Source organism: Coregonus clupeaformis, chromosome 15, assembly GCF_020615455.1.
Source record: "Coregonus clupeaformis isolate EN_2021a chromosome 15, ASM2061545v1, whole genome shotgun sequence".
Taxonomy (NCBI): domain Eukaryota; kingdom Metazoa; phylum Chordata; class Actinopteri; order Salmoniformes; family Salmonidae; genus Coregonus; species Coregonus clupeaformis.
The window spans coordinates 43,272,537-43,286,694 of NC_059206.1; the positions used below are offsets into that span (position 1 = coordinate 43,272,537).

The following is a 14,158-nucleotide window of genomic DNA, read 5'->3' on the forward strand; positions in this document are numbered from 1 at the left end:
GCCATGCCCCAAGTGAGCTCAGAGACCGTGTCAGCAAGTAGGAACGCCCCTTTTACCAATGTGCATAAAAAGCCTTGGTAACAAAATTTACATTAGACCAGAAAGCGTGGAGATGTGGCTACACGGCTTAAAATGGTTAGACCTTTGAATCTCAACACGAGTTGAAGAAGATACTCATTAGACCAGAACATTGCCAGTCTGTAGCTGTGCGTGTAAAGTGATCTAGAACTTTGACTAAAGACACGAGGTCGGAAGAAGAAAATCCCATCTCAGACAATCATTAGAATGCATCTGAGTATCTGTTCTATTTGAACACTCCACTAAAAGCCAGGACAACTAAGAAGGACATTGTGACCTCTGGTGGACAACCACAGCCTTACCCTAACCAACCCCCCTTCCCCATAGAAGGATTGATTGGTTTCAATGGAGAGATGACAAACAAAGACATCTACACGTAAATACATTCATGACTTCTTACCCAAACGGGCGGTGGTTCGTGAGCAAAGTATTATGATTACTTTGAGGGTAGCTTCCAAATGTATCAACGATAAGTTTAACTCTCTCTTTGTCTCTCCCTCTCCCTTTACCCCTCCCTCTTTTGATAACCAAGAAGTCATGCTGTTGGTCCGCTAGGGACTTTTTCTCATGTATTAAGTATGTATGTATTCTGTGTTATTATTTAGTTAGCTAGTAAATAAATAGTTAAGCATTTTTTGTGTAGTGCTGATTCATAAGTAAAGCTGGGGTTCTTGCGGATCCAAGAATTCTGCCACCATTCAGAATGACGACTGATAAGAGGTAATGATTGATACATTGACTGTTTTATACATATTGATAGGTAAAGACCTTTAAGAGTTTAATTCGGGAGATGGTAACTCTATAAACAACTTATTCCGTGGTGCCCCAAATCCTAATGAGTTAATTGGTACTTTATTAATTTAACTGGCTCTGTCTTTATTAATTCCAGGCTCTGTCGTAGCCGGCCACGACCGGGAGACCCATGGGGCGGCGCACAATTGGCCCAGCGTCGTTCAGGGTAGGGGAGGGAATGGCCAGCAGGGATGTAGCTCAGTTGGTAGAGCATGGCGTTTGCAATGCCAGGGTTGTGGGTTCAATTCCCTCGGGGGGCCAGTATGAAAAATCAAAAAATAATGTATGCACTCACTAACTGTAAGTCGCTCTGGATAAGAGTGTCTGCTAAATATGTAAAAAATAAATAAAAAAAACTGAGTAACAATTTAACATAGTTCGTTGATTCGATAAGTAACAGTCATCATATTAATGAAAGTCACGTCACGACAGTCGTAACCTAAAAGGATCTGTGTTTCCATCCATCATGATCGGCCCATCCTCAGTGCAAACCTTTTGGTTATGAGTTAAAGCAAACTAACAAAATAAGTGAGACTGTAGAATAACAAATTAATAGAGTTAAGATTTTCCTAAAGTCACAAATTGAGTCTTTCCCTTTCTCACCTTCCATGAGTCCTCCTCTTTCAACACCTTGTAGGCTATTGAGAGGCTTACAGCTCCTCCTTCACATTTAGTTAAGACAAGACTGATAATGCAAGGATGCTAGATTGTCTATAATATCTGTTACACACATCTTTACCTTTTACAACCAACAAAATTAGCACAATACAGTGGCTTGCGAAAGTATTCACCCCCCTTGGCATTTTTCCTATTTTGTTGCCTTACAACCTGGAATTAAAATAGATTTTTGGGGCATTTGTATAATTTGATTTACACAACATGCCTACAACTTTGAAGATGCAAAATATTTTTTGGGGTGAAAAAAACAAGAAATAAGACAAAAAAACTGAAAACTTGAGCGTGCATAACTATTCACCCCGAGTGTTGCTTTAGCAGTATGCTTAGGGTCATTGTCCTGCTGGAAGGTGAACCTCCGTCCCAGTCTCAAATCTCTGGAAGACGGAAACAGGTTTCCCTCAAGAATTTCCCTGTATTTAGCGCCAATATTTTTTAAGAATGGATTTAATGGTGCTCCGTTAAATCCAGTGGGATGTCCAAAGTTTTGGATATTTTTATATAACCCAACCCTGATCTGTACTTCTCCACAACCTTGTCCCTGACCTGTTTGGAGAGCTCCTTGGTCTTCATGGTGCCCCTTGCTTAGTGGTGTTGCAGACTCTGGGGCCTTTCAGAACAGGTATATATACTGAGATCATGTGACAGATCATGTGACACTTAGATTGCACATAGGTGGACTTTATTTAACTAATTATGTGACTTCTGAAGGTAATTGGTTTCACCAGATCTTATTTAGGGGCTTCATAGCAAAGGGGGTGAATACATATGCACGCACCACTTTTCCGTTATTTATTTTGTAGAATGTTTTGAAACAAGTAATTTTTTTCATTTCACTTCACCAATTTGGACTATTTTGTGTATGTCCATTACATGAAATCCAAATAAAAATCCATTTAAATTACAGGTTGTTATGCAACAAAATAGGAAAAACGCCAAGGGGGATGAATACTTTTGCAAGGCACTGTATCACGTACAGTTTTGTTGATACGTTAAATACAATCACTTCTATTCTCCATTGTACTACTGATGCTGTATGATTGAGTGTGCGCTTCATGACTCTCCAATACAGAGTGACCCTCAGGGTTTGAGTTCTGCTCCCATTGTTACTCCTCCTCAAAACCAAATCATTACTTCAGATGTAAATTCGGTTAACCCAGAACTGAAGTCTCATGTAATTGGTCAGCTGCTCTGTTTACGTAGATCTGTCCACGAGAGATTACTTCAGATGACTGATTCAGAAAATGTATTTCAAATATTCATGTTCGTAACCACAAATGTGCAGTATGTAAATGTAGTTTCACCTTTCACCTTTCACCCTGCTCCAGTGGTGTAAAGTACTTAAGTAAAAATACTTTAAACTCTTAAGGATCGGACTCTTTTTTTCAATTTTCGCCTTAAATAACATACCCAAATCTAGCTCCTGAGTGGCGCAGTGGTCGAAGGCACTGCATCGCAGTGCTAACTGTGCCACTAGAGATCCTGGTTCGAATCCAGGCTCTGTCGCAGCCGGCCGCGACCGGGAGACTCATGGGCGGCGCACAATTGGCCCAGGGTAGGGGAGGGAATGGCCGGCAGGGATGTAGCTCAGTTGATAGAGCATGGCGTTTGCAATGCCAGGGTTGTGGGTTCGATTCCCACGGGGGGCCAGTATAAAAAAATATGTATTCACTAAACTGTAAGTCGCTCTGGATAAGAGTGTCTGCTAAATGACTAAAATGTAATGTAAATGTAGCTCAGGACCTGAAGCAAGGATATGTATATTCTTGATACCATTTGAAAGGAAACACTTTGAAGTTTGTGGAAATGTGAAATTAATGTAGGAGACTATAACACATTAGATCTGGTAAAAGATAATACAAACAAAAAAACATACGTTAAATTTTTTTCATCATCTTTGAAATGTAAGAGAAAGGCCGCAATATAATATTTCATTTTAGGCGCAATTTAGATTTTGGCCAATAGATGGCAGCAGTGTGTGCAACGTTTCAGATTGATCCAGTGAAGCATTGCAATATAGGACTATTTTGTATCAAGTCTGCCCAAATGTGCCGAATTGGTCAATTGATACATTTTCAAGTACATAACTATAGAGAACATACAAAAATTATATGGTAATACAAAATGTATGTTTACACACTCCCAGGAATGTCATACATGATGGATCATTAGCTTATAAACTAACTTTCACACATCTAGATGGCTGGGCGGGGTGGGTGTGGAGCCAGAGACAGCAGGGGTTCAAACTGTAGAACACAGTTCCTATATTTGAATATAAAAATTGATTTTATCAAAACTATGCTACATTTTATCTCTGGGACCCTTAGGATGACAAATCAGAGCAAGATTACTGAATGTAAGTACATTATTTACCTTCAGAGGTGAATGTATCAAACTAGTTGCCGTGATACATTTTTTGTTGTTGTGCACTCTCCTCAAACAATAGCATGGTATTTTTTCACTGTAATAGCTACTGTAAATTGGACAGTGCAATTTAAGCTTTCTGCCCATATAAGACATGTCTATGTCCTGGAAAGGTTGCTGTTACTTACAACAGCCATGCTAATCACATTAGAGCACGTTAGCTCAACAGTCCCGTATACGGGACACCGATCCCATAGAGGTTAAAGTACTACTTAAGTAGTTTTTTGGGATATCTCTACTTACTATTTATATTTTTGACAATTTTTACTTTTACTTCACTACATTCCTAAAGAAAATATTGTACTTTTCACTCCATACATTTTGAGAAAAAAAGAAGAAACCCGCACACTGCTCTTGATAGTATCACTGCTCTTTAATAAGCTTTACTTATCGGCCTCAAGGCCTTCGTCAGAGCTTTTGTGAGTTTTTTAAATTAGTACCCTTATGTAGACATAGCCCCACCCACATCCGTTCCACGCATCGAATGGGGTTGGAGTAGAGAGAAAACAAGTAAGTGCTACCAAATATAACAATATGCATTTCATAAATATTCTAATACAGTGTGTACATAAAACGTATTAAACACGTCTGTAAAACCACAATGAGGACATCGACCACTAAGCAAGTTTTCATAAATCATTGGGTACAGCGCTAGAAAAATGTCAGAGTAATCTGAAATGGGGGCATTCATTCATATTCACATTTACAACATAACATACATAGGCATTTCATCATTAAGACCTTTAGGAAACAATGTCTGGAGGGTGAAAATCGAAAAACATTATCTTTTGCTCAGAGTATTATTTATATCACCTCCCCTGTCTGATATCTTAACTTTCTCTTCGCCACAAAATCTAAAAGGTAGAAATGTCATGTTTTAGGTCATTAAAATGTACTGCGAGTGGATAATCCCTGTCGTTTCATCTGATTGAACTTTTATGTTCACTATTTCTCTGATTGAAAAACACCCAAGGAACTCTTGTCAGGTAATACCACAAAGTCATTTTTTATATTTGCATTTGAAAAAATTTAGCTTTTCTGTGTGTTTGCTACTAACAAGTTGGGTCAGATTTTTTTTTCTAAAATGCAACAAAACAACATTCCAATGCACCATATAATGCAGCGGAGTACTAATGTTGTTTTGCTGTATTTCAGAACAAAAACACTGACCCAACTGTTAGTAGCAAACAACCTTGACAATATATATACAGTACCAGTCAAAACTTTCGATACACCTACTCATTCAAGGGTTTGTCTTTATTTGTACTATTTTCTACATTGTAGAATAATAGTGAAGAGATCAAAACTATGAAATAACACATATGGAATCATGTAGTAACCAAAAAAGTGATAAACAAATCAAAATATATTTTATATTTGAGATTCTTCAAAGTAGCCACCCTTTGCCTTGATGACAGCTTTGCACACTCTTGGCATTTCAATTAACAGGTGTGCCTTCTTAAAAGTGAATTTGTGGAATTTCTTTCCTTCTTAATGCGTTTGAGCTAATCAGTTGTGTTGTGACAAGGTGGCGGGGGGTTTACAGAAGATAGCCCTATTTGGTAAAAGACCAAGTCCATATTATGGCAAGAACAGCTCAAATAAGCAAAGAGAAATGACAGTCCATCATTACTTTAAGACATGAAGGACAGTCAATACGGAACATTTCAAGAACTTTGAAAGTTTCTTCAAGTGCAGTCGCAAAAACCATTAAGCGCTACGATGAAACTGGCTCTCATGAGGACCGCCACAGGAATGGAAGACCCAGAGTTACCTCTGCTGCAGAGGATAAGTTCATTAGAGTTACCAGCCTCAGAAATTGCAGCCCAAATAAATGCTTCACAGAGTTCAAGTCACAGACACATCTCAACATCAACTGTTCAGAGGGGACTGTGTGAAGCAGGCCTTCATGGTCGAATTGCTGCAAAGTAACCACTACTAAAAGACACCAATAAGAAGAAGAGACCTGCTTGGGCCAAGAAACACGAGCAATGGACGTTAGACTGGTGGAAATGTGTCCTTTGGTCTAGAGTCCAAATTGGAAATTTTTGGTTCCAACCGCCGTGTCTTTGTGAGAGAACGGATGATCTCCGCATGTGTAGTTCCCACTGTAAAGCATGGAGGCGGTGTTATGGCATGGGGGTGCTTTGCTGGTGACACTGTCTGTGATTTATTTAGGCACACTTAACCAGCATGGCTACCACAGCATTCTGCAGTGATACGCCATCCCATCTAATTTGTGCTTTGTTTTTCAACAGGACAATGACCCAACACACCTTCAGGCTGTGTAAGGGCTATTTTACCAAGAAGTAGAGTGATGGAGTGCTGCATCAGATTGAGATGGTTTGGGATGAGTCGGACGGCAGAGTGAAGGAAAAGCAGCCAACAAGTGCTCAGCATATGTGGGAACTCCTTCAAGACTGTTGGAAAAGCATTCCAGGTGAAGCTGGTTGGGAGAATGCCAAGAGTGTGCAAAGCTGTCATCAAGGCAAAGGGTGGCTATTTGAAGAATATAAAATATAAAATATATTTGTTTAACACTGTTTTGGTTACTACATGATTCCATATGTGTTATTTCATAGTTTTGATGTCTTCACTATTATTCTACAATGTAGAAAATAGTAAAAATAAAGAAAAACCCTTGAATGAGTAGGTGTGTCCAAACCTTTGACTGGTACTGTATATATATATATATATATATGTGAGCCAAAGTACAAGTAATCTTCAACTGTCCCTTAGGGAATCAATTGACATTGTAATTACACACCTGGGGGTCATTCATAAACATTTACTGCCACAGGAAAATAAACACATTTTGGGAAAATTATTTAACATTGCATTGAAAAATATTAAGAGTGCAAATTCATTCAGGAATTTAGTGATATTCAACAACATTTTAAAATACATTCTCTCTCTGGGTATGCAATGAGTAGATGACATAGGCTGTAGGTGCCGGGACGGCTGGGACTTATGGCGGCATGATATATGATATAGCAACATCAATAAATCCCACCTTCCTATCATGATGCTGATGACATATACCCGGGAGGACCGCAATGTAAAAAGCTTTTACATTTCTATGCTATTGTGTGAATATCAACTTATCCTAGGTATCCCGTTTTGTGACCTTGCCCCCTCCCTCCCAAACACACACACACAAATACAATATTAGAATGGTTTCAGGCTACTCAATAACAATATTCATATTTGCATTCCACTGTGTTAACATTAACTTACACTAGTCTCAGGCAAACATGCAAAGGATCATAATCTGTTCAGGCATGGGCAGTAGGCATACTACTGTACAGCGTACTAACATTGACATTTGTATGTTGCCATTCCCTGTGTGTCCATGGTAAGGAAAGTAGAACTGTCAGTAGGACCATTGTAGGGATTATTTTCCCATACGTAGTGGAATCAAACGTTTAAAGAGTCACATTTCCCTATGCCCCCTGACAAATGTTTACTGTCCTCATTTTGATGTGTGTAAATATTTGTCTATTATCAAAAGGTGAGGGGTTAAAGTGCAAAGGGGCTTGTAGGGTCTGGTATTGGAAGCAATAAAAGGTCATCAGGACTTGTACTTCTATCCATGTTCTCCATCCATTCCTAGACCTAGATGACGTTCTCAAAGAGCTGCATGGAGGCCATGATATTTTCATCCTGGTGAGAGAAATTAAGAGTTGAGGAATCAGTTGTTTTAGGACACAATGCCAATTGAACACTACTTATAGCTCTTCATATGCTTTGTGTTGCTCTGACATGTACAGGTTCTGTAAAACAAACCTGTCAGTTCATCTGCTGTCTACCAGCTACAGGAAAACCTGGAATGTTAGCCAGGCAAGTTAAAGCCATGTAATAGCATGTGGCTTGTCTGGGCATTCTAACAAGATGTACAGTACATCTTTTCATCAGTAAAGATTGTGGAGAATGTGTTTACCTTCTGACACGTTTCTATGAACTCATCAATGGTCACCACCCCGTCTCTGTTCCGATCCATTTTCTGAAAAAAGTAGCCATTAAAGAGCTTATACGATTACATACAGAACTACTAACCTCCACAGTAACAACATTTGAAGCTTTAAGGTTGGGAAAACTCAAACAGATGAGCGTTCTCATTAAACAATAGCCAAACAATAAAGCCTTAGGACAGAAAGAATACAAACAAAAGGACAGAAGGTGTTAACCTCTACAGGATCGGTGTCCCGTATACGGGACGGTTGAGGTAACGTGCGCTAATGTGATTAGTATGACTGTTGTAAGTAACAGCAACCTTTCCAGGACATAGATGTAACACTCTGGCTCTATGGACGTTTATATTGAGCCAGGGTTGTTCATTTTCTTGTGTTTGGGTGTATTTCATTTGGTGGTGTTGGGGATGGGTGAGTTTCAGTTTGTTTGTGTCATGTGGTGATTGGTCGATGACTCCCAATCGGAGGTAACGAGTGTCAGCTGTCGGCTCGTTATCTCTGATTGGGAGCCATATATATTCTGTGTGTTTTCTCCTTTGTTTTGTGGGTTATTGTTTCTTTGTTTCCGTGTTGCTGTTAGTCTGTATCAGTATTTGAACTTCACGTATCGTCATTTGTTGTTTTCTTCGTGGTTGCTTTAATTAATAAAGTCATCATGTTCACTCCACGCGCTGCGCTTTGGTCCGCTTCTTCAGACGATCGTGACAGAATAACCCACCACAAGAGGACCAAGCGGCGTAACAAGCGGCAACAGGACCTACCTACGCAGGATTTATGGACGCCTCCTAAGGATTTTTGGACATGGGAGGAGATTCGGGCTGGAAAGGGTCCTTGGGCACAACCGGAGGAATATCACTGCCCTCGTGAAGAGCTGGAGGCAGCTGCAGCCGAGAGGAGGTGGTATGAGGAGGAATATCACCGCCCTCGTGAAGAGCTGGAGGCAGCTGCAGCCGAGAGGAGGTGGTATGAAGAGGAAGCGCGGAGTCGAGGCTGGAAGCCCGTGGTTACTCCCCAAAAAATTTTTGGGGGGGGGCACATGGCTTGGGCGCCTGGGCAGCAGGAGGCTGCCACAGGTAGAGCTGGAGAGAAGGCTATCGGATTACGGGAGCCATTGGCGAGTAGAGGGAGGGAAGTTGTTGTGGCACGGCATGAGAGACTGAAGTGTGTTCCCAGTCTGGTCCGGTCCGTTCTTGATCCCCAGTTAAGGCCAGTGGTGGGTGTTCCCGGCACGGACCGGTCTGTTCCTACTCCACGCACCAGGTCCACGATGTGCGTCGCCAGCCGGCCAGAGTCTGCCGTCTGCCCTAGGGCGTCTGAACTGCCCGTCTGCCAAGCGCTGCATAAGCCGCCCGTCTGTACTGAGCCTGCAAAGCCGTCCGTCTGCCATGAGCCTTCAGAGCCGTCCGCCAGACAGAATCATACACCTGCTATGGAATCAGCAGGAGCCGACGCAGCCTATGCTGGACTGGAGGCTCGGGTTCGTGACCGGCAGGAGCGGCTCATGCGGATGGGAGCCGTCCTGCTGGAGGTGATGACTGCAATCCGAGGCTGGGGTCCGCCTCCACCGCTAGCCGCCCAGCCAGCACCATCAGCCAGCCATGAGCAGCCAGATCCGTCAGCCAGCCATGAGCAGCCAGACCCGTCAGCCAGCCATGAGCAGCCAGATCCGTCAGCCAGCCATGAGCAGCCAGATCCGTCAGCCAGCCATGAGCAGCCAGATCCGTCAGCTAGCCATGAGCAGCCAGATCCGTCAGCCAGCCACGAGCAGCCAGATCCGTCCAGCCAGCCATGAGCAGCCAGATCCGTCAGCCAGCCGCGAGCAGCCAGACCCGTCAGCCAGCCATGAGCAACCAGATCCGTCAGCCAGCCACGAGCAGCCAGATCCGTCAGCCAGCCATGAGCAGCCAGATCCGTCAGCTAGCCACGAGCAGCCAGATCCGTCAGCCAGCCATGAGCAGCCAGATCCGTCAGCCAGCCACGAGCAGCCAGATCCGTCAGCCAGCCACGAGCAGCCAGATCCGTCAGCCAGCCATGAGCAGCCAGATCCGTCAGCCAGCCATGAGCAGCCAGATCCGTCAGCCAGCCATGAGCAGCCAGATCCGTCAGCCAGCCGCGAGCAGCCAGATCCGTCAGCCAGCCATGAGCAGCCAGATCCGTCAGCCAGCCATGAGCAGCCAGATCCGTCAGCCAGCCATGAGCAGCCAGATCCGTCAGCCAGCCATGAGCAGCCAGATCCGTCATCCAGCCAGGATTCGCCAGAGCCGTCGAGCCAGGATTCGCCAGAGCCGTCCAGACAGGATCAGCCAGAGCCTTCCGCCAGACAGGATCAGCCAGAGCCTTCCGCCAGACAGGATCAGCCAGAGCCTTCCGCCAGACAGGATCAGCCAGAGCCTTCCGCCAGACAGGATCCGCCAGAGCCGTCCAGCCGAGATCCGCCAGAGCCGTCCAGCCGGGATCCGCCAGAGCCGTCCAGCCGAGATCCGCCAGAGCCGTCCAGCCGGGATCCGCCAGAGCCGTCCAGCCGAGATCCGCCAGAGCCGTCCAGCCGGGATCCGCCAGAGCCGCCCAGCCGGGATCCGCCAGTGCCGTCCAGCCGGGATCCGCCAGAGCCGTCCAGCCGGGATCCGCCAGAGCCGTCCAGCCGGGGATCCGCCAGAGCCGTCCAGCCGGGGATCCGCCAGAGCCGTCCAGCCGGGATCCGCCAGAGCCGCCCAGCCGAGATCCGCCAGAGCCGTCCAGCCGGGATCCGCCAGAGCCGTCCAGCCGAGATCCGCCAGAGCCGTCCAGCCGGGATCCGCCAGAGCCGTCCAGCCGAGATCCGCCAGAGCCGTCCAGCCGGGATCCGCCAGAGCCGTCCAGCCGTGATCCGCCAGAGCCGTCCCGCCTGGATCCGCCAGAGCCGTCCCGCCAGGATCCGCCGGAGCCAGCCAGCCAGGATCCGCCATCTAGTCAGGTGCTGCCCCTTAGTCCGGTGCTGCCCCTGAGTCCGGTGCCGCCCCTTAGCCCGGTGCTGCCCCGTAGTCCGGTACTGCCCCTTAGCCCGGTGCTGCCCCTTAGTCCTGTACTGCCCTTTAGTCCGGTACTGCCCCGTAGTCCGGTGCTGCCCCTTAGTCCGGTGCTGTCCCTTAGCCCGGTGCTGCCCCTTATCCCGGTGCTGCCCCTTATCCCGGTGCTGCCCCTTAGGCCGATGCTGCCCCTTAGTCCGGGGTTGCCCCTTAGTCCAGGTGGGGTTAGGTGGAGGGTGGTCATTGGGAGGAGGCTACCGAAGCAGGTTGTGACTGTGGTGGGGTGGGGATCACGACCGGGGCCAGAGCCGCCACCATGGACAGACGCCCACCCAGACCCTCCCTAGTCCTGATGTTGGTGCGCCCGGAGTTCGCACCTTTAGGGGGGGGTACTGTAACACTCTGGCTCTATGGACGTTTATATTGAGCCAGGGTTGTTCATTTTCTTGTGTTTGGGTGTATTTCATTTGGTGGTGTTGGGGATGGGTGAGTTTCAGTTTGTTTGTGTCATGTGGTGATTGGTCGATGACTCCCAATCGGAGGTAACGAGTGTCAGCTGTCGGCTCGTTATCTCTGATTGGGAGCCATATATATTCTGTGTGTTTTCTCCTTTGTTTTGTGGGTTATTGTTTCTTTGTTTCCGTGTTGCTGTTAGTCTGTATCAGTATTTGAACTTCACGTATCGTCATTTGTTGTTTTCTTCGTGGTTGCTTTAATTAATAAAGTCATCATGTTCACTCCACGCGCTGCGCTTTGGTCCGCTTCTTCAGACGATCGTGACAATAGACATGTCTTATATGGGCAGAAAGCCAAAATTCTTGTTAATCTAACTGCACTGTCCAATTTACAGTAGCTATTACAGTGGAAAAATACCATGCTATTGTTTGAGGAGAGTACACAACAACAAACATTTTTTTATCATGGCAACTGGTTTGATACATTCACCTCTGAAGGTAAATAATGTACTTACATTCAGTAATCTTGCTCTGATTTGTCATCCTAAGGGTCCCAGAGGTAAAATGTAGCATAGTTTTGTTTGATAAAATACATTTTTATATTCAAATGTAGGAACTGGGTTCTACAGTTAATGATCCATCATGTATGACATTCCTGGGAGTGTGTAAACGTATATTTTGTATTACCATATCATTTTGTATGTTCTTTATAGTTATGTACTTGAAAATGTATCAATTGACCAATTCGACACATTTGGGCAGACTTGATACAAAATAGTCCTATATTGCAATGCTTCACTGGATCACGCTAAAACGTTGCACACACTGCTGCCATCTATTGGCCAAAATCTAAATTGCGCCTAAACTGAAAGATTATATTGCGGCCTTTCTCTTGCATTTCAAAGATGATGAAAAAAAATAAAAAAAATAAAACGTATGTTTTTTTGTTTGTATTATCTTTTACCAGATCTAATGTGTTATAGTCTCCTACATTAATTTCACATTTCCACAAACGTCTAAGTGTTTCCTTTCAAATGGTATCAAGAATATGCATATCCTTGCTTCAGGTCCTGAGCTACAGGCAGTTAGATTTGGGTATGTCAAAGATCCTTAAGAGGTTAAACAACGTGAAATGTCAGACATGGGGGTGGGATGGGAGGGGGTCATACGCTGGGGGTTTATGTACCTGAAAGAACTTGTCCACATGCTCAGTTGGGTCATCATCTCGTAAACTGGGAGAGGTATACCTGCCCATCATGTCATAGATGGATGTCATTATGGCCAACATCTCCTGTACAAAGGTTCACACACACACACGCGCGCGTCTTAGTCAGCACTATGTCTTAGAAGAGCAAAGAGCATCTCTATGCAACAAACAAGAAACTTTGAATGCACAACCTTACACTGTACCTCCTTGGTGATGTAGCCATCCTTGTTGATATCATACAGATTGAAGGCCCACCGGAGTTTCTCTGTTTCTGACCCTCTGAGCAGTACAGATAGTCCAATCACAAAGTCCTGCAAAAAAAACATAGAAAACCTTGCTGACTGTCGAAGTAACAGATTTAATCTACTGAAGGCAGTTTGTTTTTTAGATTGAGCAGGTTATTGGGATGGCTAAGGTTGATTGTTCTGGAAGGTTTTACGCGAGAGGAGAACTGACCTAACTTAAACGGAGCTTTGCTTACCTCAAATCGGATAGAACCGTTTCTGTCCATGTCAAAGGCGTTGAACAGGAAATGTGCATAAGTGGTGGCATCTGAGAAGTGATACCAATAATGTAGTTAACATTAGGATGGTGTACAGTGGGTGACAGTTGGTTATTTATTCTCTTTCCACTTTCATCCACTTTGACGGTCGCTCTGGGTGAAATGGGTCAGTCAGTATACAGTTGAAGTCGGAAGTTTACATACACTTAGGTTGGAGTCATTAAAACTTGTTTTTCAACCACTCCACAACTTTCTTGTTAACAAACTGTAGTTTGTCGGTTAGGACATCTACGTTGTGCATGACACAAGTAATTTTTCCAACAATTGTTTACAGACAGAGTATTTCACTTATAATTCACTGTATCGCAATTCCAGTGGGTCAGAAGTTTACATACACTAAGTTGACTGTGCCTTTAAACAGCTTGGAAAATTCCAGAAAATGATGTCATGGCTTTAGAAGCTTCTGATAGGCTAATTGACATAATTTGAGTCAATTGGAGGTGTACCTGTGGATGTATTTCAAGGCCTACCTTCAAACTCAGTGCCTCTTTGCTTGACATCATGGGAAAATCAAAACAAATCAGACAAGACCTCAGCAAAAAAATTGTAGACCTCCACAAGTCTGGTTCATCCATGGGAGCAATTTCCAAACGCCTGAAGGTACCACATTCATCTGTACAAACAATAGTACGCAAGTATAAACACCATGGGACCACGCAGCCATCATACCGCTCAGGAAGGAGACGCGTTCTGTCTCCTAGAGATGAACGTACTTCAAATCAATCCCAGAACAACAGCAAAGGACCTTGTAAAGATGCTGGAGGAAACAGGTACAAAAGTATCTATATCCACAGTAAAACGAGTCCTATATCGACATTACCTGAAAGGCTGCTCAGCAAGGAAGAAGCCACTGCTCCAAAACCGCCATAAAAAAGCCAGACCACGGTTTGCAACTGCACATGGGGACAAAGATCGTACCTTTTGGAGAAATGTCCTCTGGTCTGATGAAACAAAAATAGAACTGTTTGGCCATAATGACCATCGTTATG

At 44.3% G+C, this 14,158-nt stretch overlaps 1 protein-coding gene across 2 annotated transcripts in view; it reads right to left on the reverse strand.

Annotated features, from left to right (window-relative positions):
* Nucleotides 1–6,628: 6,628 nt before the first annotated feature.
* The window catches only part of LOC121582388 (calsenilin-like), a 31,220-nt gene continuing 23,690 nt past the window's right edge, over nt 6,629–14,158 (reverse strand). For both annotated transcript variants that reach the window (XM_041898136.2, XM_041898137.1), the window contains 5 exons: nt 13,089–13,159; nt 12,811–12,918; nt 12,587–12,691; nt 7,910–7,972; nt 6,629–7,632 (listed from right to left, as the gene is read on the reverse strand). In XM_041898136.2, coding sequence (XP_041754070.1) covers nt 7,585–7,632; nt 7,910–7,972; nt 12,587–12,691; nt 12,811–12,918; nt 13,089–13,159 — 395 coding nt within the window. In that variant the 3' untranslated portion in view covers nt 6,629–7,584. The remainder of the gene's footprint in view (nt 7,633–7,909; nt 7,973–12,586; nt 12,692–12,810; nt 12,919–13,088; nt 13,160–14,158) is intronic.